We start from the raw sequence: 27,140 nt of genomic DNA on the forward strand, positions 1-27,140 counted from the left end.
AGTACCTGGAATGCAGATCTTTTTGGAGCTTCTTCCTCTTCTTCTTTTTCTTCATCTTCCTCTTCTTCACTGTCCGTCTCAAACAAATAATAATCTCCACTTCTGACCACTAAGCAAAATAAAATATTTGGTTTTTTTTTTATTTCTTGCAGGAGGCCGGGAGATCCCTCATTAGCTCTATCCCGAGCCACCACAAAAATACATGGAAGCATTCTGTGATTGTGGGACTCAATGAAGGACAGGTAGAAGTGGAGAGAAAGAAAGAGATAAAGAGAATTTGTGGCATGAAAATCATTTGGTGTTTGCAGGCAAGAGAAAAAAGAAAAAGTGTACATTTTCGCAGGGAAAATATAAAAAAAATTGTAAGAAGAAACTGGACAGATAGAATGCAAAAAGAGTTGGCAAGGTATTACTAAAAATGTGCAGTATTATTCTTTAAAAGAAAAAAAAAGTTTCAATTTTGCCAGTTTGAGAAATCCTAATTCTATTGGGTATCCAGGGAGTAAGCTAAATTTAAAATTGTATCACTGGAGGAAAATCAAAATCAAAATATAATGCTGTTAGAAGTGTTCAGGCATCCCATAGCATTTGCTTTTCTTTTACTGTATTCTTCAAGTTTAAACAGCGAAAATAGAAACAGCACGGATGAATGATCATAACTACACATTGATTTTTCCCTGTGGATTTAAAACAGTTCAGAGGCCTCCATATGTTCAAGATGTGATGTGAATGAACTGGGCCTTATATCCTTGAACAGAAGCACAGTTTTTAAAAACTTCAAATAAGCTAACAGGCCTAACTTGATCAAACAAGAGAAACAAAGGACATGAAAAGAAAAATAATAAGCAAGATAACATAAAAGCCAGCATTACATTTGCCAGAGAAGGCTATTAACATAATATCTGTAAATAAATTAAAAGCCCTTAGTATAGTTATAATAATAAACTTACCTAGGAATAGATAGAATTACATTCAGCAATTCATTTTACCCTCATTATATAACATTCTTGTTCAATCATACCTGACCCTCTGTTTTATCTCAATTATATACTGAAGCCATTTTCATATTAGCACTTTATCTTGAGGCAGGAGTAAAGTGAGAGTTATGAATTCTTCCCTATCTTACCTACACTGGAGAAAAGTTACAGGATGGAAGGTCATATTACTTGCCACTATTTGAGATGAACCACGGGCACCAACTTTCCCATTAGGGGAAAAGGTGGAGTATAAATAATGATGATTAAAAAAATAAGTTTTAAAGCTAATAGTGACACTCTCCTCTTGCTCTGGTATAAGCACTAATGGCAAAAAACCCATTAAAATACCTTATTATTATTATTAGTAGTAGTAGTAGTAGTAGTAAACTGCCCTTCATCCGTAGATCTCAGGCCAGTTCACAACATACAAATTTATTATTTAATATAATCTCTCACAGAATAGTGTCTCCCAGGACAGAGTTACTTTATACTGGGGGAAAGCAATGCAGATCAATGCTTTTTCTTGGGTGTTTTCAAAACAGCAGGCCCTGGCATTACCACTAGTGAACCCTATATAACATTTAATTGCTGAGATATGAAGGGCATGTGGCATGATTAAACTGCAATAATGCACCCTTGCAGGTATGAATTAGGATGGTGGTGAAGTAATGAACCAATTGAAAACAGTAGCCGTTTTTTTCAAGAGGATCAGACCTCTCCACCCACAGCCCACACTTCCTCCAGAAGAAAGTTAACAATTCTTCACATCAGTTTAATAGATTAATCAGAATGGTGGAAGCACAATGAGGAGGAAAGCACAATATTATTTTCTTCTCACCACGCTGATTTTTGCTGTTATTTTAGAAACTATCAGGTAGAGACAACTGTGTGAGAAAGCATGTTTCTAGCCCCATGCCTTCCTTGGAAGAAGTGAAGCCCTGATGTACAGAAGTAAAAGATAGTGATGCAGATAAAACACATTTTAGAAGTCAATGTGATGCTACAGGACACTTTGAATACTATATTACAACATTGAGCTATAAAAAGTACATGGCTCATTCAACTACACAAGCTACTGTCCTGAAACTGAACTATTGTTTTAGAAAGACAGAGCTGGTGAATAGCAATCATTTTCAGGGCTTGGCTGTATGGTGCTGTTCACAACACGTGTGTGCATTATTGCAATAGGTACTGTGCATCTATTTCCTAAAACATATAATGAGAGTAAAATGAGTAGGCAATACTGAATTAGAACTGGAATAATTTAACAAAAGTTGCATGGCTACAGGTCTGTCTCACACAGTGGATTATTGCAGAAAACAGTGGAATTGTGCTATTCTCTGTTTTCTGTCTCAACTGATCCACTGCAAAAGATAACCTGGGAGCCTGCTAGTCTCCGAGTCATTCTCACCATGTTAATTTCAATAATTATTCTGTAGCATCAAAACTAATTAGAATTAACAGAGACCATATCCAGGTCCATTCTGAACAGCTATACCCTCAAAACACATTATTTGCACTGATGTCCTCTGAAAACAAAAGAAATTTGTCTTCAGTAATAATTAATTTCCCTTCAGCAACTTTGAAAAAAGGATAGGTCTCTACAGTTTCATCCTGCCCTTTGTAAACAGAAATATTTAACTGTATATCTATAGGCACAGTTTACTTGTGACTTGACAGAAATCAACATTCAAAATCTGGATAGCTGGATAGATACACATATGAATAGATACACAAATAGATACTACAGTTACACAAATGCATAGATATGCATGCATGGAAACTACATATATGGCTGGAAAGGTAAAATGTATTTTATAGCTGGGTTGAAAGACAGAAAACCATATATATGTTTTGGACATTTTAACTTTGCACTTCAACCAATTCCATTAAAATATATAGCATTTAGCAACACTTAAACTACTTATCTTGTGTGCCATTGCATTCATATAACTATCAAGTCACAATTATAAAACCATGCATAAAACAAACAGGTCTTGGGAATGCCTTCATTCTGGTCAAGGATATAAGGGTTAAATTCATGTATTTTAAAAATTATTGAAAAACCTACTAGAAGCATGATCAACCCAAGGCCGCCACCACTGCTTTTTTTTGCCCTTGGCTTTCTCTTTGTCTGCTTCTCCTAAAATGAAATATGTCCAAAAATTAATTTTAGAAAGTGAGAAACACATTACTACTTATATTTTCTCTTTCTAGTACCTTCACACTTTGTAAGAATTGATCCAATTCTAATAAACTCAAGAAAAACACCACCACAAATCAGGCATTTATTTATTGTTGTTAATTAGCTGATCAATAGCACATGGTCATTTTTATATGCTGTTAAACTAGAAATTTACTTCAAATTAGAAGAAATTCAGGGAATACTAACTCCCCCTTCCCCAACAGAGGCTTTTCACATTTCATGTTCAGAAACATGGCTGCCTTTTTTGTTTTTAAAATAAGAGACACAATACTTTGTTGTGCAGTAAACCCCCCGCTAAAAAAAAATACCGATACAAGATACTTGAATAGATTTCACAGATTTAAGACTTTTGGCAGGGTGTGTGTGTGTGTATCTCATAAAGGCTTTGAGGAGACACTGTGCAGTATCACTGTGTGAACTCTGGGCAAAGAGAAAAACACACACACTGACAATGGATTGTATCTAAGTAAGTTCTATTCAGAGTAGAGCCGTTTATAAATTAATGGACCTAAATTAGTCAGGCCCATTGATGTCATTAATTGGACAATGAGAACAACTAAATTGGATGTAACCCAATTTATGGGAGGGAAATTGGAGGGAAATTGTGTCATCAGTGGGAGTGGGGAGTAAATTTAGTTTTTTTAAAAAAAAACAATCAGTATTTGATAGCTACTTAATATGAAATATGAATTCAAATATAAATCTGCAATGAATTAAATTTTATTACATATAAACTGAAATATAAGGGTGATTGAAAACAGTAGCAACCGTTTTTTTCTGAATTGCAAAAATATAATTCATTCGTTTTGAATTTGTTTGTATACTGTACTTTAGTACTCTAATCCAATATCCTGGATTGTCTCACATTTATTTCAGTGAAAGGGACAATCATGTGACTGCAGATCTCAGGTTGTTCTTCCACTAAAGTAAATGGGAAGGGTTAGTGAGCTGCGTACGTGCCCTAAGACATCAATCCTATGCATAGATATTTTTGGAATAAGTCCCATTGAACACAGTGAGATTTACTTCTGTGTAAATATGCATAAGATCAGGCTGTGATCAGGCCCCTTCTTTGAACGGTTGGATTGCATATAAAAGTTCCCTACACACATTCTTGTTGATATTGCCAAGGTCCAAGCAATTAATACCAACACTGGATATATTGAAGGAATAGTACCATCATCATCGTCTTCAGCAGCCTTTTCAATTGCTTGCCCATCTGAGGTTTCTTGGTTCATGCTCAACACCCTTTCTTTACCCTTTTTATATTTTTGTTGCCTGGCCTTGATACGATCCATTCTGAAAAAGCAAATTTTATATTGTCAGAGTCACAGAACAATCTTTGTGCATATGCAGTGCAAATGCTTTCAAAACCATCACAATGTATTCTTACTGCATTAATCCCCACCCCAGTCCTTGTCACAAAGGCTAGTTATACAGAAAGGCTATGTATCATTGTATACAATGGGGTTGTGTATGCCGGAACTGTTCTTTAAACCATGCCACCTCCCAGTTCTTTATACTGATAATCTGCATATCAATACTAAATTTTATTATGAAAAGAAAAGTGGGGTTGGTCTCCCTAAACAATAAGCAGAACAAAAATACCTTATGCTCGTACATTCCCTAGAGGCTGTATATTCATTGCAACAATACACAATTAATTTTTCATTAACTAACTCATTTGTTCTTGTTACTTATCTTAAACAATCCCCCTACAAACTGTTTTCCTCTTCTGATCCATTTCTTTTTTCTTCTGTGCCCCCCACATTTCCAGAGCAAGAGCAAAACCAAAACTAATCTTCCAAAACTCTTATCTTGTATAATTTTCTCAGCTTGTGTAATTTACTCTGGACAGCAAAATGGATTTTTAATTGCAGCAAACACACACATTTGCATCATGTACACAAAAGGCATAGTGCCTCTTGTTTATGCTCCTGAGAGATGGGTGATCTAGTTGCCCAGGCCCTTTGTCTTGTCATGGGGAACAAAGTGGAATCAATCCTGGAGAAGAGACCAATTCCACGGATCATGCAAGGCGGCCTTCCCCTTCTACTCTTGCTATCTCCCACCATGTACATCAGCAGGAAGGGGTGAAGTGTTGTGCACTAGTTGGGGTAAGTAAACTAATGAGCACATAAAGACATCTTTAAGGGCTAAACATATTCAGGCTTTGGATACCAGTAAATGCTGAATCCATGAAGGGGTTATGCAAGATGAAATGAGTTAGTTATGCCCCCTAGACATGGGTATGTGCACTGACCACAACCAACACAACTTCAACATCAGTCTATACGCAAGTATAGATGTAATTATGCAGGGCTCTCTCCATGAGGACTGGAATCATGACCAGTATTCTGCTACCACAGAGGGAACTCTATAAATATACATCTGTGCACCTATATGTGATGTAAAATCCAGTAGTTTCTTTCCTGAAGTCAATAACAGTTTTAGGGGAAGGGGAAATCTTATCAGGACCAGGACATAAAGACCTACTGTGATCTGAATACTGATTGGGCTTCCCCCATTACTCCTACTTTTAAGAAAAAGAAAAGAGATGAAGTATGTTCTAACCATGCATTTACACAACATAATTTGGCCCTAAAATATTAAAGATACTGTCCCAAGTCAGATGCAACATTCCCAGTTTCCAAATCATAGTTTAGCAAGCCAGGAATGAGCATTGAGCTTATCAACTTCCTTCCTTGCATTCTTCCTTTGTCTACCACCTAAATGTGCTTAGTTTCTTGAAATGGGGAGCTGTGAGTTAGTTTAAACCACATTCTAAGGACATAAATGCCTACGGTGTAAATCTACATTTTATAAGATTAATGAAGTAATACTATACTCTAACCAACTAATCTAGTAGCAAATTCACTGGAGTTAATAGTTAATCCCTCATAAAAGTGAAATGGCATTGCAGCGGGTTGGACTAGATGACCCTTGGGTCCTTTCCAACTGTAAGATTCTAAGAAGAAAGAAAGGCGTACTGTCTCTTCAGCTGATCCATTGATTTTTTCTCTTCCTCAATTCTTGCCTTTACAGCTTTCACAATTGTGGCCTGGAAAAGTTCAGCACCTCTGTAAAAAAGAAAACAATCCACCAGTTCCCCAAATGTGGGTCAAAACAATGCAACACAAAACATGTATATAGCAGCTGTGTTCACATGTCATAGTTCAGCATGTCGTGCATGAGCTGTAGGGAGCCTCACAGCCATCCCTTCGCCTACCCTCTTCCTTGCACGCAGCTGGGAGGAAGTGTTCAGAGGTTTTTTGTCTTTTGGCTAACTTCAGTTTATCATGTGTCTGAAGTAGCAATCAGAGGTTAACTAACTACAATATACCGTATTTTTCGCCCCATAGGATGCACCAGCCCATAGGACGCACCAAGGTTGGTTTTTTTTGGGGGGGGGGGAATAAAGGGGAAAAAAATATTTCCCCCCCAGGCACTTGCGGGGCCGGCAGCGGGGAGAAGCGCTCTTATTCCCGCCGCCTGCCTTCGGACCAGGTCCAGGGACAGCAGGAAGACGCACTGCGCACCGACGCCTCTCGCTCTCCAGGCTTCAGCGAAAGCCTGCATTTGCCCCATAGGATGCACACACATTTCCCCTTCATTTTTGGAGGGGGAAAAGTGCGTCCTATAGGGCGAAAAATACGGTAGTTAACTTTTTTTAAAAAGCCAACTTCTTATAGCCAAATGAACTGTAATTAATTCTTGAAAACCCATGGTTTCTGAAAGTGTTTTTTAAAAAAACAACAACAAAACCTAATCATAGTTATTGTTAACCACAATTCTGGGTCCAGACAAGTTGACTTAAAATAGAAGCAAAAGCTTCTGAACTCATTCTCTTGGCTACAAGGGAGAAGAGCGGGGGGGGGGGGGAGCACTCAAGTACCTTGGAAATCAAACAGAATCCGTTCCAGAAGTCCATTAGACTTCCAAAACGTTTGAAAACCAAATCGTGGTTTCTGGTTGGCTGCAGAAAGATCCTGCAGCCAACCAGAAGCCCTCTCGGATGTTTGGGTTCTAAAAGAATGTTCGCAAACCAGAGCAATCACTTCTGGGTTTCTGGCGTTCAGGAGCCAAAATGTCTGAGTTCCAATGATGCATGCACAATGCTTTTCACTGCTTTTTAGTAAGATGCAGACCAGACAGCTTGCCCCAGAATGTAGCTAGAGTTGCTATATTATATGGCTCTACATAAAGATTTAAACAAAATGCTTCAGTTTACCTGGATGCCAGAATCTGTGAAGCTTTAATATCTGCAACCACATGAAGGAAGTAGTAACTCATGAAGACTCTTCTTTGCAGCAAGAGAAAGGCAAAACAAATGCTATCCCAAATGATTCCTGCCTCCCCACTGGGTAGTTTGCAGTCTGGATTTTTATCTAAAGCTGATGAGAATAAACAAAATCCATGAATTGTAAGCAGTATTGTATTTATATTCTGCAATATTTGTCTGAAAAGGTTAAAGGGTGCAAAATGAAAAGTTGGGCTCGATTTCTTCCCTTCTCCACGTTTCCCCGTGAGGTGTGGCAGATGGTTATTGGGTAAAAAGTATTTTGGGCTATAGAATGCTCTCTCCAGAGAGGCTAGCCTGGCACCCATTCAGTTTTCAGAACTAAGTAATCACTTAAAAAAAACATGTCCCAGGCCTTTTAAACTCTTAGGGCTGCATCCAATGATAGTCCTAATCAGAGTAGACCCATTGAAGTTAATGAATATGACTAACTTAGCTTCTTTAATTTCAATATATCTACTACTCTGAGTAGACCTTAGTTGGATATACAACACTTAATCTTTTCATTCTAAAATTTGTGGAATTTATTTCTTGGAGTCACCGAGTAGCAGTTATTATAGCGATGTTGTTACCTGTATAATATTTTATTGTTTTATTAATATTGTAAACCACCTAGAAAACTTTATCACTTATGATGTGTTGCAAAATTTATATGCTACCCAATAAGTATACCGTATTTTTCGCTCTATAACACGCACCTGACCATAACACGCACATCGTTTTTAGAGGAGAAAAACAAGGGAAAAAATTCTGAATGAAACAGTGGATGTATCATTTTTGTGCCTCATGCTGTGGCCACAGACATGTGATCTGATGGTGAGTTTGGGGTAGCCCAATGCAAAAATCCTGAGAATCCCTGTGGATCTGTGCTTTGTAACCACGTTTTTGCACCATTGCAGCCCCAGGCAACAGTGGGTGCGTGATTTGTTTGGTGCAGGCTGTAGCCATGGACATGCTTTGTGATCTGATGGTGAATTTGGGGTGACCCAATGCAAAGATCATGAGGATCCATGTGGATCCGTGCTTTGTAACCAAGTTTTAAGTGGGAAGGGAAGGAAAAACACAGAAGGGACAAGGAGCACGAGAGGGGTGTGCAGAGAAGCAGCTGGCTAAGAATGCAGGAGAGGGGTTTAACGGGAGGGAGAAAAGGAAGGCAAAAGTTTTTCCCCCCCCCCACACCCATGCCAGCCCCCCCCCCTCGCTCTTCCACCTGCATGTTTTCTGGCTGCCTGTGAGTCCCTAAAATGCTTCGCTGGATGCAGCAGCACCGGAGCACGGAGAGGAATTAGTAGGAAGGACAGGATCCTTTCCTTTCCCCTCTGCTTGCCTGGAGGGGAGGGAATTTGCCTGCTCTTTGTTCCGTTTGAGCAAACAGCAACCGAAACAGAAAAGGGTGGGCAGTAAGACCCTGAGGCAGAATGCAGGAAAGCAACAGCTTCCTCTCTCACGGAGCTCCCTCCTCCCTGACGTGCGCTATTGATTTTTGCCTGATTTTTGCCCCTGCGCTCGGGAGGGTCAGCTCCAGGGACCACACATTCGCACAATAACACACACAGACATTTCCCCTTACTTTTTAGGAGAAAAAAATCTGCGTGTTATAGAGAGAAAAGTACGGTACTTCACAGAGGTGCGTAGGAAAAAGGGAATTTTCTTCTTAATGTGCCCCTACATTTTAAACCCTTTAGGTTTCAAGGCATTTGTGGCTAAAATACTTATTTTTCTGCTTTATTCCTCACCAGTTCATGTACACACTGATATTTATGAGACCAGCAGCCATGTATGGTGGCTGTAAGACTAGCAACTCTAGTTGTACTGAATTTTGTATTTTGTGAAAGTAACAACAACAAGCTAAAAGTGTTATGCAGCAATCAAAACAAGATGCAGAAAAAAAGAATGAAATGTAGAATACCACCTAAGATGCCATAGGAATAATGGGGAGTACAGACAGTTGGTGAAACAAGTAGGGAATCTAGAGATCTGACCCTAGCAAAAATCACCACCACACATTGGCTTTGGTACAATCTTCTGCTTTATGAGTACTACTACCAAAAAATACAATGAACTATAGCCATCTTATTGTAAGGAGAGAAGATCACTATTGTGATATATACTACCATTGTGCTATCTTTTAAGAAAAAAAAGTCATTTCCCATCAAATGTTTCTCATTATAGTTTTCAAAAAACTCCAATTCTATCCATTTTAATTTAAGAAGTTGAATTATATCTATGCTTAATTAATGTATTCAGATAATCATTTCTCAGCATCAAAGCAACAAAGGAAACACAAAATAAATGGCAATTGCTTTTGAAATAATAGCTTATTTCAAAACTTAAAAGCTATTTAAGTTTTAGTAAGTTTTTAAGATTATTGCAAAGGAATTTAGATTTCTATACTTACGAATTTTGTAACCCTTAACTGTACAGGCCAGGCTAAATGTCTGAATCACCCAACAACTGTTCTGAATTAATGACTCGATGTAGCCACATGCGCCTATCTGCAATACATTGATGGATATATTAAATCTCAGGATGACAAAACAAAAACAATGTTACAATTAAAGTGAAAGTCCAATAGTCCAGCCCACTGCTAGATTGCTCAAGGTAAAGCTAAAGAAAGTGCCTCCCCCCCACCCCACTGAAAAGGAGATTGAATGACATTTCCCCAGGGATGGTCTTCCTTGAAAAGCAGCTCCTGCCAACCTAGCCTGTCAAGTGCAAGTAGATAAATAGGTAGCGCTCCAGCGGGAAGGTAAATGGCGTTTCTGTGCACTGCTCTGGTTCACCAAAAATGGCTTAGTCATGCTGGCCACATGACCCGGAAGCTGTCTGTGGACAAATGCCGGCTCCCTCGGCCTATAGAGCGAGATGAGTGCGCAACCCCAGAGTCGTCCACAACTGGACCTAAAGGTCAGGGGTGCCTTTACCTTTACCTATAATTGTTTAACTAGGGTTTTCCACTGGAATAGTTTACCACTTCTTTTTTCTCTGATATAAAAGTAAGATAAAATAAGTTTTTTTTTAAAAAAATCAAACCTCACTCCATGGTCCATTCTACAAGCTTTCCCTTCTCTCTTTTGCATGAAACAGTGCCCATCGAAGGGACATACAATGCATAGCTGACCTATATCTTGTATGGTAAATATCTGGGAGCAAGTGGGATCCTTGCAACAAAATGCTGCAGTGCATCAACAGCCCCTAATAAGAGCTCTTCTGTTCTGGCTGTGGCAAATAAGAACAGTGTTTATAGCAGTATTTAAAACAATATCTAAATACCGAATACATTTCTTTGATTTGATTTCCCCCCCACATTTCTCTCACTGAAACCACAAAGGGCTAGAAAAACAGTGCCTCCAATCCAGAGGTAAATATTAATAGGCTTTGGACTTAATAATGAGACACTTACCGACAATATGTTTTTCATTGTAATCACAAAGACATTATAGGCTATCAGCCAATCCCAATAGCGAAGAATGCTTCTGATAGGCTTGAGTAGCAAATCTCCTCCAAAGAGCAGGAAATAGAAACAAGCTACCAAGTAGCCCATGCAAAATATACTGATCCGAGTGGTTCCTGTTATGAAGATGATGGTTAGGACAAACCAGAAGAGGTAACTGAATGTTATCACTTTACCCATATCTAGGTAAGATCTGCAACAAGAGAATACAGGAGTGGAAAATGTTAAGCATCTATTTGTTCCATTCATAGGGTTTGTGTGTGCCTGAGTGTGTGTGCGTGAAAGAGAGAAGAGAGAGAACCAATGAGCTACTTGTTCTTGTGAGCTGTTTGGCATGCCTTTCATCTTGCTGAAATGACTACCTGTGTGGGTAAAGAAATTTGGCATCATACTATGGTGGCAAATATTGACTGGTTTGGATCCTAACTGCCCATTGACCAAAGTCTGCTCACAGGATGCTCCCACTGGAGGAAAGTGTGGGGGCGGGGAGAGTAGATTTTTTTGCCACTGCAGCCCCTGTCCTCCCTAAAAATCAGGAACAGCATGGGAGGTGGTGCTAGGCTGCAGAAGGAAGGGAAATCATTGAAAATTGCCTGCCTCACTTTCACCAGCTGAAGCCTCCCCTAGATCAGAGTCCTTTCTCCAAGCAAAAGGAGCCCTCCTATTTGTGGAAGGAAAACTAAGTATTTATTTCACAAGATCTATATACTGCTTGACTGCAATAAAACCTCAAAGCAGTTAAAAGTACTCAAGTCACTGTCTTCTTTACGGAAACACAGGAAGCTGCCTTATACTGAGTCAGATGAATTGCTTCACGTAACTCAGTATCGTCTACATTGACAGGCTGAAGCTCTCTAGGGTTGCAATTGGATGGTATTCCCAGCCCTACTTAGAGATGCTTGGGAACAGAATCTGAGACCTTCTGCATACAAGGAAATACTCTACTACTGAGCTACAGCCCTTTAAAAACTTGCCATGCATAACACAACTCTTTTCCTTTTATCATAACTCATTAAAGCTTATTAGTAAAAAATGGTAAGTCTTTCCATGAGCATCATTATAATCAATGTGTTTCTGCACAGCTTTTATTTTGGAGCCAAGTGGCAAAAGAACAGACGTATACCTTATACGAGTTCCCAAATGGCACAGTATAATTTATCAATAAATTGATGCAGGAACTCTGGCTCTTGTCATTTCCTCTGGTTTCTTCCTCTATGAGAATATTATGTGTACTATACACTATCTAGTTTTGTTTAGAAAGCAACAAAATCAAAATGCAACCAATCCCATACAATAGGCTTGTCCTTCATATGTAATGTGTTTGTGTGTGCTTCTCTCCAACGACCTATAAATTTAATATATTCATTTCTCCTTCAAGATATAATGCAACACTGTGTGACCGGCTTCTATTCCTTGATTGCTTCAGCACCAGCTAATGTACAGTGCAAATTTTCCACTGCTCATGCTGATCTACATGGCTGTTGCAATGTACACCAAGTTTTTATCTTGGGTAATAATGATATGAGAAAACATATTACGTGTCTGATTCCATGAGTGTTGCTCTGCAGTTTTGAACAGCATAATTCAGTAGCCATAAAAAGAAAAGAGCACCATTTGTCTGAATGTCTGGGAAGAGGACAAATGAACCAGATCTTTAGAAAGATGTATGACCTTTAGAAATATTCAAGATCCAGTTCTTACCGACAATGGATGAAATCAGGGACGGGGTTGTGTTGGCTAAATGATGCTGCCTCAAGGTTCATGCAAATCTCCACATTGTCTCCAGCCATGATACGTACAGCAGCCTTGTTCTCATCTTCAAATGTTTGCCTTTGTAAGGATGCACATAGCAGCAACATGAAATCATCTGGCAGGAATTAGACACTCAAATTAAAATGCAAGCCAATAACTTTGGTTAGACATACCCTTATTAATTAAAAAAACTTAAAGCTATGATAACAAAGATGAGGACTACAAACAACTAATTAAATAGGTCAGCAGCACACACATGCACATAAACACACACACAAGTAGGAAAACCACAAAAATACGAGTCATGTAGACCTATGTGGGGTGCATGCTCTCCAACTTTGACTACTGAATTCAGGTTCCACACAGGTGTTGTTAACTCAACTGATCCTCTTTAGCAGGGTTCCCAGGAAAGGGTTTATCCTATCGAAGGGTTTTAGGAGGTGGTAAGTGGTCGTGGGAGAGGCCAGGCTATACTTGAGGGGCCAGTAAATATGCAGTGCCTGAATATTAGAGGTGGGTGAATACCATAAGCCGTGGACTGATCTGGAAATGAGTAGGTGTGCTTCTCAAAGACTCAAAACTGGTTCAGATTTAAAGCCAATCTGAGAGACTTGGAAAATGCAGTATGACCAAGTTTAGCAATAAGATACTGTTTTCCATTTGTATGCACCAATGTGCTTCAGAACGTTAATTTCAACATGTGCTACAAGAAATGAGACAAGAGGACAAGCTACTATTAGAATACTTACAGACAAGAAAGACTGGATTGGGTTCCTTAATAAAATCTGGAAAGTATAGCCATTTGATGATATTAGAGTTGAAGTTGGCATTAGGATGTCTCCATGGATAATCTATGAAGGTAGAAGGAAGAACAATTACAGGAAGTAATTCATATCACTCATTGCAGCTCTAATCTGAGCCATGGCTATTTTTCAGTGGTTACTGTGAAAATAAAAGCTAAAAGCAAGAAGTCCCCTTACCTATACAAGGAGAAGGTGGGATGCCAATACAAATAAAGTACTGGAATGTAATGATGCATGATAGAAAACAGCAGTACTTGGGCCAGATCTCTGCAATGGCTTTTCTTCGGCGTCGATATAACACAGCAATTAACGCAAAGGCATGAACCATAGCATAGAAATCCATTCGTTGACCAATTACATTTACTGACAAGAGGAAACAGCTCTGTGACAAGGAAAAGAAAATCAGAATTTACACCCTCTTGGATAGCCCATGACTAACAGATATATTGCTTCACTCTTAGAAAATTGAAGTCTCTTACTTAGTGAACTTCTGCTCACTAGGGATGTTGGAGGGCAGCGCAGACTATTGGGTTGACACCTCCTACAGAAACAGAGCCCCATGAACATTCAACAGCAGGAGGAGCTGCTCCCTGACTCCCAGACCAGTTCAGTAGGAATATAAATCTGGATGAAAAAAACAAGCCTCAACTCTGTGAGTCAGGGGACAGCTGCTCCTCCAGTTGAAAGTTCTAGGCTCTGCCTCAAGGTTTGTGTAAGAGGCGCCAACCCAGCTGTCTGCAACATCCTCCATGGCGTCCTCCATGGTTGAAAATCAATGTAACACTTTGCTTACTGGCATATAACAGGTTCTCTCTCAATCAATATTTCATACTTAGCTTACCAATAGTGAGTACTTCGGAGTAGCCAATGTGGTGCCGCTCAGATGTTGCTGGACTATAACTCATCATGCCTGACCATTGGCCAGGCTGGTTAGAACTAATGGGAGATGCAATCCAACAACATTGGAGGGCACCACATTGGCCATCTCTGGATTACTTTGATAGCTCAGTTGGTTAGAGTGTGGTGCTGATGACGCCACAGTCGCAGTTTGATCCCCGTAACAGACAGCTGCATATTCTTGCATTGAAGGGAGTTGGAGTAGATGATCCTCAGGGTCCCTTCTAACTCTATGATTCTATGATTGTAATATATAATTGGATAAAAGTTCCTCTTTTTGCAAAAAGAAGTAATAGTGTCACTGATAAATGTTTGGAGTCTATACTCTGTATCAGCCTTTCTCAGCCTTGGGTCCTCAGATGTTGTTGAACTACAGCTACCATCATTCCCAGCTACTAGAACCAGTGATCAAGGATAATGGGGGTTGTAGAATTGTATAGGCCTTTAATTGTATAGACCTTTAAAATACAAAGGTAATTATTTTGTAGAGTAGGGCATTAACCCTCCAAATACAGAAACAAGTAATCCTTAAATATATAATTCCCTAAAATAGATAAATAAGTAATAAATAATATCATGTTGGAGTCACCATAGGAAATCTTGGCACAAAATTTACCTCTAAACCAAACTTATAGAAGAAGTAGTTGACAAAGTACTTAAGACAGCTAAGTACTCCATCATCTAAATGTAATCTGGTAACATCATGAAAAATTGTTTTTGTCTCAGGAGCTGTGAGATTGTTTCGACATCTGTAGTATTCCTGATGCCGGTAAATGGTTACTTCAAAGGCCAGAATTGCCAACATCAGCAGGTTATTCTGCAAGAGAAGGAAACCATATGAGCTACAAAGAATCAGCCAATATTCTTTTGAAAGCTAGCATACTGCAACTTGCAATATGCTCCCTAAAAACATTAACAACTCAGCGACTGTACTGTCTGAAAATAATTTATTGAGACTGAAAATAAATTCAACAGAGAACAAGTAATAATAATTACCCTCAGATATACAAGAAGTGGATAAGACTTTCTCAATCCAACCCACTCAGTTGGATCAATGGGCTTTCTGTAAAGTAGTGATTCATTTATGTCTTCTAGAGGCTTAGTTGTATTAGGCTAAAATGAAAAAAGAGAGATACGTTTTAGTTTGACTTCTTCAAGGAGGATGCTTTGATTGAACAGAGCCAGGGACAGATCTACTATGAAACTACCATGAAGCTTTAGCTTCAGGGCCCCTAATCCCAGAGGGGCCCCAGAAGCAACTTTAGTCCACATTGCTGAAAAAGTTCAGGTCTAGTAGACCCAACTTGAGTCACATGACACAAATCATTCTACAATGCATCATGCATGTATATAACATTCCCATAATTTTCATCTCCCCCTCAGTAACTTGAAAACTGTAAGACATAGGAATTTTTTATTCAAACCAGTGATAATCCAGTGCAGCAATTTTATTCAAAATCTGAGATGTAGTAGTTAATTTTTTAAAAATAAAAATGTAGTGATATGTCATGGAACAACACCACTGAGGAAGGTAACAGTGGTTATCCAGACCTCTTTGCTGGTTGTTAAGGGCCCCCAAAATATAAGTTTGCCACTGAACAGAGCTGAGCAACCCAGGCATCTGAAAAAGGTTTCATCATCGACTTTATAAAGCAACATTAAGGCATCTGCCACTAACAGCTGAGACTGAAAAGAAGCAGACAATGAAGTAGTTCCATCAGTGCTAGGAGAGGTTCAACTGGGGCCTCACCATGCTACAGGAAGCATCAGTGTCATCAAATATACATACAGCGAACAAATTGAATACTTGGCAGGATGTGTGATTGATTCAGAAATTCACTGAGATATATCCTGATTTGGGGGGAATAACTTGACTAACTTCTCACGTGAGAAAGAAGGGCCTGTCTCCATTCTTGTTGATCCACAATATCCACAAATTGCTAAATTATTTATTTTAAACAACTCTATTTTACTTTTTAAATATTAGACAGCTACTACTTGCCATTGTACAGTTGACAGAAAACATTTCAGGGTTAATAGTTCCAAGCTGATACAACATTTTGCAGATGATAATTACACAGGTCCAAACAGTGCAGACACTGGATGCCAGTGGGCGGAACTGAGAATATGGCAAAGCAAAAGCCCAGGCAATCACAAACACATAGTTAAGGAGGGAAACCTGTAAGCACAAAATGAGAAAATATATTAATTACTTGACAACATTTTGAGAAGTTTTATTATGCTACCTTATGCTAAAATATTCTGAAAAGGAATTCAAAGCATAAGGAAGCAGCAAAAGAGAGAGCATTGAAATGTTTAAGATAGCAGGAGAGTTGATCGGCTAAGGGTGGTAGTCTTGGAAGAATCAAGAATTATAGGCTGGGGTTTAATGTGAAACAGTAGCATAAAGATAAAGATGAGAAAGGGTGTGGAAAGCTTTTCAAAGTAAGGACAAGCTACTTGTGCTGGATGTTGAAGGGAATGTTCTATGTGATCAGCGGCATTTTGGGGGAAAAGCTCAGCGTTGCTAAGATGCAAGAAAGGAAAGCAAGGGAAAAGGTGCAGTAGTCAAAGGGTGGCCATGGCAAGAGCACAAGACCAAGTTTGGGCTAAGATGATTAGGGCTAAGATGATGGATTTTTGCAATAGTATATTAAAGTAGTTAAGCAATTTGGGTAGCTTGGTTTACTGAATCAGATAGAGCTGGAACATACTGAATTTCAATTCACATGCAAAACTTCAAAATATCAAATAGACCGTATTTTTCGCTCTATAAGACGCACCAGACCACAAGACGCACCTAGTTTTTGGAGGAGTAAAACAAGAAAAAAAATATTCTGAATCTCAGAAGCCAGAACAGAAGCGATCGCTGTGCAGTAATCCCTCTTGCTGTTCTGGCTTCTGGGATAGCTGCGCAGCCTGCATTCACTCCATAAGACGCACACACATTTCCCCTTACTTTTTAGGAGGGAAAAAGTGAGTCTTGTAGAGCAAAAAATATGGTAGTTTTGAAGTTTACATTTTGAAGTTTGAATGATGTTTCATGTGCACCTTTTAGGGACAAGCCTAGCGTTTTACATCATTTAGTGGACAGGAGGAATACACGTCTAATAAACCAACCAAACCAACATTTCAGAAATTCAAAAACATCCTTGTTTTTGAATTCAGTTGCTACTGAAACTGATGAAACATCCATTATTTACTTGCCTCTTTGACTGTGACCCAGATAATATATGATGAGACAATTTTGATAATGTGCAGTTCCAAAAGCCACCACACAAAAACTTGCAGTTTATGAAAGCATTCGAGAAATTTCAAGAAAAGTACGGTGAGGCGATCAATTACCAAATGCCATTTGTTTCTTAAATCTGCAAAGACAAGTCAAACATAATGATGAAACTTATTTTTGGCTTTGTGAACAGGGCTACTTTTATCTTCTGTTGGAAATATAAAGGGGGAGGCAATTTTTTACTCTGATATAACTTTTCTTCCTCAGAATAAAACACTATTAAAACCAGCTATAATTTTTAATTAAGGGAAAATGTGATTGAGATTCATTGGAAGTCATTCATAGATCCCCAAAGTGTCAATTTCCCCTGCCAAATGTGTTTATTCCTAATTTTATGACAGAATGCAGTTGACATTCCTCAGAAACAGAATTCTAGAGCATAAGACAAGAAGTAGGTTTGAAGAGTTGCCATTCACTCCTGCAATGAAAAAGGCACTAGGAACCAAAGTATATTGAGCCAAGTTTCAACACAACTTAATCATGTTGGGATAACCTTTGAGTCCTTACGGGTTTCTAATGTTGTTTTGTCTCCCTCTCAAGGATTTTTTTTAAAGACTTCTTGAGCACCTGCAAACGTCAGGGTGAACTCAAGTCTGCTTATTCCCCCCTCTCCCCATTTGTATAGTCTGTGAGCATCAGAACACTTAAATAAGAAATTTCCTCTATGAATTACATGTATCCCAGGTGAATCACCTTCAATCAAAAGTAAAACAAAATAGACCAAGTTGAGATTCTCTCCACAGACTACCTGATATATCTTCTGTCTCCGATTCATCATCATCATCATCTTCTTCCTCCTCATCCACTTCCTCCTCTTCTTTTTCATGCCCTTCTTCCTTATCTCTTTTCTCCCTCCTTTCCATTATGCATTGTTCCGGTTCTTGGAACATGTTTTCCTGCTCTTGGTACATTTTTTCCGGCCCTTGTAAAATGTTTTCTTGCTCTTGTAAAACGTTTTCCTGCTCATTTTTTTCCTGTTCTTGTAACACGTTTTCCTGCTCTCGTAAAATGCTCTCCTGTTCCTTTCCAAAACTGGCATTTAAATTCATCATTGTGATATCAGGCAGGCTTCCATCTTGATGAACCAGCCTATTGGTAGATAAAGTAGGCATGTCAACAAACCAAGCAGTTGCAATACTAGAAACAATCAATCTTCTGATTTCATACAGCAAAACAAACAAGGAGCACATGAATAAATGGGTCAAACACTGTTTAGGAAACTCCACATGGTATCATACCATAGAAGCAATTATCTGTCACTTTGACGCTAATTATTTGCTTTAGTAATTAGTGATATTGCCACCTAAACTTGACATTTCCCCCGCAGAGGAAAAAATGGTCAAAGTTTAAGATGTAGAAGCATGAAATGACATGTTTTAACAGCAAGCATTTCATGACTTCACATGGGGACTTACTCATTTTGGCGGATTGGTAATTTTTTCTTGATGCTGCTCAAAGTAATTGAAACAGAAAGAAAAAAGGAAATGAGAACAGAGGAGTTACAGAAGAAGGTCAGAGATAAAGACATCATGCCATATAACTCACTAGCATTCTCTTAATCCATCTGTGTCAGCCTTCAGATGCCAGGAGCATGCCATCCTGGCATTAAAAGAGTGCTTCTAACAAGATGGAAAGTGCTTACCACATTTTCAAAGAAATTTTTCATTCACCATTCTTACATTATGCAAGCAAATTCTTTCAAATAAGTTACACTAGTCCAACTCTGAATATATTTACATATTTGTAAAAAAACAAAAGCTGATGTAAAAAACAAAAGATTCAAATGGCAAAATTTTCCATTTGCAAGTAAGCAAGTCTGTTTATTCAGTTCAAAATTCAGGTAGCATATAATCTTGAACCAGCTCTTCACATCGTCTCAGCTACACTTTCAAGAATTCTATGCTTAAAAATCAATATAGAGAGTTGGAAACAGGAAACACCAATTGAAGGTGTTTCTACTGATGTAGAAAATGGAAATGTTACTAGTAAGCTATAAAGTATTTTGGAGATGCATTCTGGTAAACACTACTTGTGATCAAATTTACCTTCTTCCCTAAGAAAATGGGATTGGCTGTCTAGTTTCAGCGTTACATAAAGGTAAGGAAAACATTTTATTTTTATGTTAGTAATTATAGTAAACTTGCCATACAGATGACAGCCATCCGGTCCCTGATCCAAACCTCAGTTTGAAGACATTTCAGTCAGGAAGGTGATGTTGTACAATTAGTTTCTCTTTCTAAAAGAAAGCTTGGGTGTCCTTTCAGCTCTAATAGAAAGTCCTTTAGAGTTAAAGATATCCCTTGATATTTTACTCTGCTGCCTACATACCTTATGAAAGACTCAGGACAACTCAATGCCACAAATAAGTAAATGGGATAAGGCAGCCAGGATCAGACAAATCCCTGGATATGATATATATTGGGGCGTCCAACTTCCAAGAGTCTGCGATCTACTCACAGTACTAAAAAACGGGCAGTGATCTACCCATTGTCAGAGTTGTTGAGCTTTATTTAGGAAGCCAAAGCTGTCTTTCATTTTTGCAGAATTAGCATGTTGTTGAATTTTTTTTACTTATTGCAAAAATACCTAATCATTTAACCATTATATTTAAATGCTAATAGTAAAACATGAACAGTACAGTGGTACCTCGGGTTAAGTACTTAATTCATTCCGGAGGTCTGTTCTTAACCTGAAACTGTTCTTAACCTGAAGCACCGCTTTAGCTAATGGGGCCTCCCGCTGCGCCGCCGGAGCAGAATTTCTGTTCTTATCCTGAAGCAAAGTTCTTAACCTGAAGCACTATTTCTGGGTTAGCGGAGTCTGTAACCTAAAGCATATGTAACCTGAGGTACCACTGTATACTTTAAATTTGCAACATAGCTATAAATGAACACAAGATGCCTTTCAAATAATGAACTAGTGTAAGACTTGAATCAAGACATTAAATGTATCTCTATTTATTAACTTTATTCAGCTTGTCAAGGTATGTAAGATCATACAATGTATTCAGAATTTAGTAATCATTCTCATAGCAGTAGTTTTCTATGACAACTATTTTCAAGAGAAATTAAAAAATACCTGCTAAATATTATTCAGTGTACCCCAGAGACCTTGGGAATGATTCCTAAGGGTTCCTAGCTCAAAGGATGGGCCAGAAAGGTACTGAAAACACCATTGCTCAGGTTTCCATAGGCAAAACTGTGCATGAGTCTTCAGTTCTTAATGTTGAGCCATTTGTTGCTGCTACCTGCCTTTCCTCCAACTGGACCTCCCTTCTCTGTAAGAATGGCAGGGCCAGTAATGAAAAAGACTGTCTGAAGGCAGAGAATGGGGTGCCATAGAAAGCCTATTATGAGCTGGGCCAGAATGTCATGAGTAGCTCATAATGGCTTGGTGATTTCTTTTCCCAGTTCTCCTAATTCCAAAAGTTGGCACTGTCAATATTCTAAAGGTCACACTTTGATGTTACACAAAAGCAACTGACTGATTTCTGTACCACTTACTGTCACATGTGCTCAGGATCCTAGAGAACATCATTCTAACCACACTGCCTCCTTAAGTAAATATTATGTAAATATCTTAATTTCAGAGGAACACGGACACACACACACCCCAGAAAGGGTTCTAATTACTGAGCAAAAGCTGTTGCACTGATCTAGCAAGATGTAAAATACAAGTGCTAGTGACCTGGATTTATCGAGAGCACTGTTGTCCAGACTACCAACAGTGGTTTGGACACTGACCCAGGAGGATAAGGGGTCTGCTCAGTCAGTAGGACCACTCACAGAATCGCCACATCTGGGACGCAACACTGAGCTAGAGCCCAGCAACCAAGGAGCAACAGAATCAGAGACACACCAAATCTCCTGAGCTAGGAACTTCAGAGATGAAGCAACTGATGAAGCAACATCCTTGCCCCTAAAGACCTCAATTGTCCCATCTACCACAACCATCATCAGTTTGCTTTGTATGAAATGACTGAGAAACAACAGAGTGCTAGGCTCCAGGGCAAAACCTCCGTCACATTAATAGTATCCAACAAGAAGGTAGACCTAAGTAAATTTAGTGAAATACAAATAATTTAAGGGACTGTTTTATGTAGCTTGCTTACTGTCTAAAGTGTGGAATGCACTATTTTCTGTTGGAGCTAGTTAGGAGAGACTAGACTAATCTCCACCTTCTCAAAACCTTTCTTACCCTGTCTATTCTCAGAGTCCTTTAAAATGTCTTTATAATTTTGTTGGCTATGGGATTGAGCTTACCTTATCCTTGTGAGGTATCCGAGAGTGGTGTATGTAATTTCCTTTCCATTAAACACTTCTCCAGTGCTCTGGAGCATCCCTGGCTGCCTGCGTTTCCTGATCTGAAAAAGCACCATGGGAGGAGTTACCTTACAACGCCTTCCCCTGAGCTTTAATTAAAGTGCGGGAAGCCGGGAAGGTTGGCTACCAAGTGCCCCTGGATTGGTGCGCTCACTGCCTTTTTTTTTAAGAGATGTCCTTTTGGCCATTAAAACAAAAACAAAAAACTACACCAAGCAAACACACATGCCATTTAAAAATCAACAATAAACAACTGTTAGGAGCACTGTCAGCAGCCCACTCAGCTTCCCACACTTACAGGAAAGCCCAGTTGAGGACATCATGGTGTTTTTAAAGGAAACACAGGCACTTGGAAAAGCTGCAACCTGCCAGGGAGATGCATTGTAGAAAGAAAGGACACTCACATAATCCATTGGCCATCTCAAAATTAAGGTAAGCAAAAACCCAGACCCAACCCGTGAGCATTTCACCGAACCAATCTCCTCTCTTGCCCCAGCTACATAATTTTTAAATGCAATTTATTTTCTAATTAATTGATGGTGGACAGTTTTTTTTTAAAAAAAAACACCTGGAGAAATTTTCAGCACTACATTAGGTGAAGTCCACCTATCTCAATTCAAAATGAACCAGGTCTTTCCAAACCTTTCTCAAGAATTCTCAATAAAATTCTGGATTCTCCCCCCAAGGTTTGGAAAATCCAACCTGGGAGATCTCCTTCACTGTCACTCATTTACTAGTTTCCCTCCTACCCCTTTTCCTAAAGTCAAAAGTTGTGGGGTGGGGTGGTAGAGAAGAGACAGCAGCTGCGTTTCCAAAAACCAAACCAAAACAAGGAATCTTCCCTCCTACAATAAATGATTCTGGAAATCCTTGACCCCTCCACTGTCGACAGGAAGTCTGTCAACTGCAGTTTCTTAATCACAGAAAATAAGCCAGGAGGCTTATAAAGTATTACATTTCCCAGAGTCAGCAAAGCAGACTCAAGCAATGCTTAGAAGTACTCACCGTACAGAGTGAGGAACTGCTTAGAAGATGCTGCCTTTGGTTCAGTTTGTGTGTGTTTATATATGTGTGTGTGAACATACACTTCCAAGATCTGACATCTGCTGGAACGACTAACAAGCCTACCTAAACCCTTACCATCATTTTTTCTTCAGCAACTTAGTGAGCATGTGAAAATGTAGGAATGGGGGAGAGGAGAAACTGGCATATGAAAATGCTGGTACCAAGTACAAATTCAGAGGAAGTCAGATTCCGTTCATAAGAGATTTTACACTTGATATTTCATGATAACTGTCCCCTTCCTGCCTTCCACAATTCTTCAGTATTGCTAGGGTAAGCTTATCATAATGGTGTTGCTTTGATGCACTCTTGTAGCCAAGATATAACATCATTTTCTCTTGAATGCAACACATAAAATATTTGATGGAGTAAAGATGGTTTAAGAAAGCAGATGTTTAAATAACTCCTCTTTGAATGGTTTTCTATGCTTGCATTTGTAATTTTATATATATGAGTTGTAACAGAGTTATGAAGTATTAATAATTCATAATTATATGTATTTCCCTTAGAAGTACAAGCTTCTCTTTCTTCTATCTCTGACCAATTATCATGATGAGAGATATTAAGAATACAGGTTGATATCCAAAGAGTAAAAAATGCCCCCCAAACGCTTCTCCTCTAAAGGGGAGGGGGGTTGCTAATTTTCCTTTTCAACAGTCTTTGAACAGTCTTTTCAGTCACATTGAATTCCACTTTGGAGGGTCCCTATGATTCAGGGCAGTGGGAGGGGGCCATGGGTTAGAGGTATTGCAATGGGAAGGAGGCATATAACTAAGCAAGGTAATTGGCAGACAAAGAAGTTTCAGCAAATCTGTACAATTACTATGCAAATTATAGTAGGGAAAAAACCTCCATCTGTTCTATATATGAGCCAAAACCATTAGCAATAAAAATGCTGTCCTAAAGTAGCTGTCAACATATGTTCAACTATTTTCAAGTTTTTCAATTCATGTCTGATTATGACATGGACATTAAAAGTATTTTATTCAAATATGAGCATCAGCCCACCATATTTTGCTCTATTGTTATACTGATATACATGCCAACATCAGAATCAATGTCACTTTTATTTAGAAGAGACTTGCGTCCATAACCAGCAGGTTTTTTTCAGGTTCCTGAGATGTCATTGTATACAAAGGAAACCACTTCCTAACTCTCATACCCACACACGCCTGCTGCGACAAATTTACAAGGCACTTTGAAGATAAATTCACTCGCTCTTGCTCCAATCTTTACACCTCAGTTATCTGATGAGGTGTCTAGCACACCATCATGTCATATTGTTTGGGATCCATTATTATCATTGGGGCTTCAAGGTGTGGACAAGACATATGCAGGAGTGCAACCAACTATCTGTTTTCTAGAACCTTGCCTACTGTTGCTTCCAAACACTAGCTAGAGGGGGATGACTGGAGATTACAGCTAGTGCATAATGCACCTGCTGGATCACTGGCCAATAGACATGGGCAGTCATACAACACCTCAAGGTCCATTTCCCAAATTACCCCAAACAGGAACCATTCAGCATTAAACAAATTCCTAGATGCCCATACCAAACCTGATACTTCTCATTGCTTCTTCACATTGTATTAGGACAACTTAAAGCACTATGCTATTACTTTTAATAGTTATGGATTCCCCCCCCCCAAAGAATTCTAAGAGCTGTAGTTTGTTAAGGGTGCTGAGAGTTATTAGGCTGCCTCTATTCTTCTTCTACAGCTACAATTTCCAGAGCCGTCTGGGAAGAAGGATTGTTAAACTACTCTGGAAATTACAGTCTTTGATAAAAGAGGAGTGTCTCATTTAATGTCTTGCTATCATTTACTGCTCCTGTAGTTTTCAAATCTACTTGTCCACCTCTCTCGTGTGTGGACAAGTGGAGGTGAATGGTGGGTGGCAGTAGCACCTGCTGCAACAATGCTGGGGCTGGGGGATGCAGGGATAGAAACATGGGGAGCCAGGTTTACATTGGCCAGGAGTCCATCAACAGCACCGTTCTAAGGGCTCACTGAAGTCTGGTGTCAACTGAGATGAGCAAAAGTGTGCACAGAAACTACTGTGTGCTGATGAACTAGTTTACTCAGACAATTGTGTTTTACATGTCTAGATGCAAATAAAATGGATTGAACTTTTTTTCAACTTGGATAACATTAAAACTGAATCATTGTACTCACAGCTTTTAAAAACAGGAGAACTCTCAGAGTTTGAACTCCACTGTGTTGACCAATAAGCTCTTTGTTCATTGGGAAAATTGAGCACTAGGATTGTTTTATTTGAGGTTAATATATAGCCTGATATTCCTCTCTGTCCCGCCCTCACTTCCGAGTGAAAATGTAAGCAAGCAAGTAAAAGAAACATTTTGTTAGGAAAGGAAAGATTGGAATACCCACCTATTTATTATTAGATAAACACGACCATTGACTTTGGCATGGCTTTGGTGAGAGAGATGAAAGCACAAGAATGCATGGGATGGCAGCAGGAAAATTAGTTAGAGAAAGAGAGAGAAAAGAATAGTGTTAAACAGGAAAGAAGGAACATAGCTGTCTTACCAGAGGAAGAACATATTGCCAACAGTCCCAATGAAATAGTAAGATTATTGAAGGATTATTACAAAACATTCAGTAACAAATACTTGTCAGCATATGGGTTCCCATTGTACCACTAGACTTCCAGCTACTTGGATTAAAAGGGCCAACGTCCTTAACAATCCTGTTTGATGTCTCCCCACTCAATACCAAACAATAAAACATTATCTAAGTAGCATAACCAAACAGAAAGGATCTAGAAAAAAGTATGTGAGTTGTGCCAAAGTCTATAGAACACAAGATTTCTAAGCATTCTATTACCCAATTTCTTGGTGACTGCAAGCCAGCTTAGCCTTCAACATAAGGTTCATGCTTAGACTTTAACAACAACAACAACAACAACAACAACAACAACAACAACAATTTATTATTTATACCCCACACATCTGGATGAGTTTCCCCAGCCACAGACACCAGAGCTATATAACCATATGGTGGTTGGGGAAGTAGAAGCTGAGAACCTGGTGACAATGAAAGAAATAACATTTCTCTGCTTGCTTTACCTGTAAATGGCACTATCCTGTTTGCTGATTATGGCTTTCAAATCCGTGAGTTCAAGGAAACGGTCATGGAAATAATGTAGGTGTAAGATGCACACTAACAAAAAGGAGGTTGGAATAAAGATGCGGGTAAACAACTCTGCTACAGAAAACTGCTTTAAGCCAAGATCTTCTAGTCTGAAATATAAAGCAGTACAAGATACAGCTAAGTTAATGGTCAGGATGAATTTGACAATGTTTAATATTTGGCAGAAAGCACATTCTTAGCTGGTTGTAAAACAGAGCAGCTATAAAGACTATTTGGAGCAGTTTTGGGAATCATACTAGTTTCACATACAACAGAAAACTAATAATATACATATCCACTGTATTGGTCTATTGCCAGAATAATTCATTCATTCATTCATATCTATTATAGAGACAAGAGGCTTGCAAAAAGAACTTTTATACGTAGTCTTTCTGGTTCTTAAAATGCATTATGCCAGTGGTTTTCAACCAGTGTGCCGTGGCACCCTGGGGTGCCTTGAATGATGGTCAGGGTGCTGCAGGCAACACTGGCCTCTGTCCCTCTTTCCTTCCCTCCCTCCTCTGATGCCCTCTCGCATCTTTGCCTCCCCTTTAGAGGCTTGCACAGCTGCTTGTTGCAGCAGCCCTAGCTATGAGCTCTGCAGGTGAATTATGCCTCTGGGGCTGGCCAGGAGGTGCTGGGTGCCAGGAGCTGAGGTGGCCTTGGAGTAAGCAGGCAAGTGCATGAGAGGCCCAGCCAGCCAGCCCACCAGCCCTTGCTGTCCGGAGCGGACAAGTGGGAAGCTGGGCAAGCAGGCAGGAACCACACTGGCCTTTCCTGTGCTTACTGTGTGCAAGGCCTGCCTGGGAGCTGAGTGCCCAGCACTGAAGGGGAGCCTTTCCACCTTGCAGTTCTGGCAGTGCCTGTTGCTGCCACTCAAGGTAAGATGCTGGCCTCATGTTCAGCTTCAGCCAGCCTCCTTTGAG

At 39.3% G+C, this 27,140-nt stretch overlaps 1 protein-coding gene across 10 annotated transcripts in view; it reads right to left on the reverse strand.

Annotated features, from left to right (window-relative positions):
* The window catches only part of PIEZO2 (piezo type mechanosensitive ion channel component 2), a 213,815-nt gene that overhangs the window by 33,451 nt on the left and 153,224 nt on the right, over positions 1-27,140 (reverse strand). For 6 of the 10 annotated variants that reach the window (XM_083449980.1, XM_083449979.1, XM_083449983.1 and 3 more), the window contains exons 17-33: positions 26,151-26,324; positions 25,453-25,494; positions 18,427-18,767; positions 17,597-17,757; positions 16,392-16,568; positions 15,386-15,502; positions 15,006-15,206; positions 13,670-13,874; positions 13,439-13,540; positions 12,639-12,804; positions 10,887-11,130; positions 9,882-9,978; positions 7,415-7,577; positions 6,174-6,263; positions 4,361-4,482; positions 3,049-3,120; positions 6-109 (exon numbers count right to left, since the gene is read on the reverse strand). In XM_083449980.1, coding sequence (XP_083306106.1) covers positions 6-109; positions 3,049-3,120; positions 4,361-4,482; positions 6,174-6,263; positions 7,415-7,577; positions 9,882-9,978; positions 10,887-11,130; positions 12,639-12,804; positions 13,439-13,540; positions 13,670-13,874; positions 15,006-15,206; positions 15,386-15,502; positions 16,392-16,568; positions 17,597-17,757; positions 18,427-18,767; positions 25,453-25,494; positions 26,151-26,324 — 2,578 coding nt within the window. The remainder of the gene's footprint in view (positions 1-5; positions 110-3,048; positions 3,121-4,360; positions 4,483-6,173; positions 6,264-7,414; positions 7,578-9,881; positions 9,979-10,886; positions 11,131-12,638; positions 12,805-13,438; positions 13,541-13,669; positions 13,875-15,005; positions 15,207-15,385; positions 15,503-16,391; positions 16,569-17,596; positions 17,758-18,426; positions 18,768-25,452; positions 25,495-26,150; positions 26,325-27,140) is intronic. The other 4 variants (XM_083449976.1, XM_083449981.1, XM_083449984.1 and 1 more) reach the window with 1 other exon arrangement.

The sequence above is a fragment of the Podarcis tiliguerta genome, assembly GCF_965153285.1.
Source record: "Podarcis tiliguerta genome assembly, chromosome: 7".
NCBI classification, from domain to species: domain Eukaryota; kingdom Metazoa; phylum Chordata; class Lepidosauria; order Squamata; family Lacertidae; genus Podarcis; species Podarcis tiliguerta.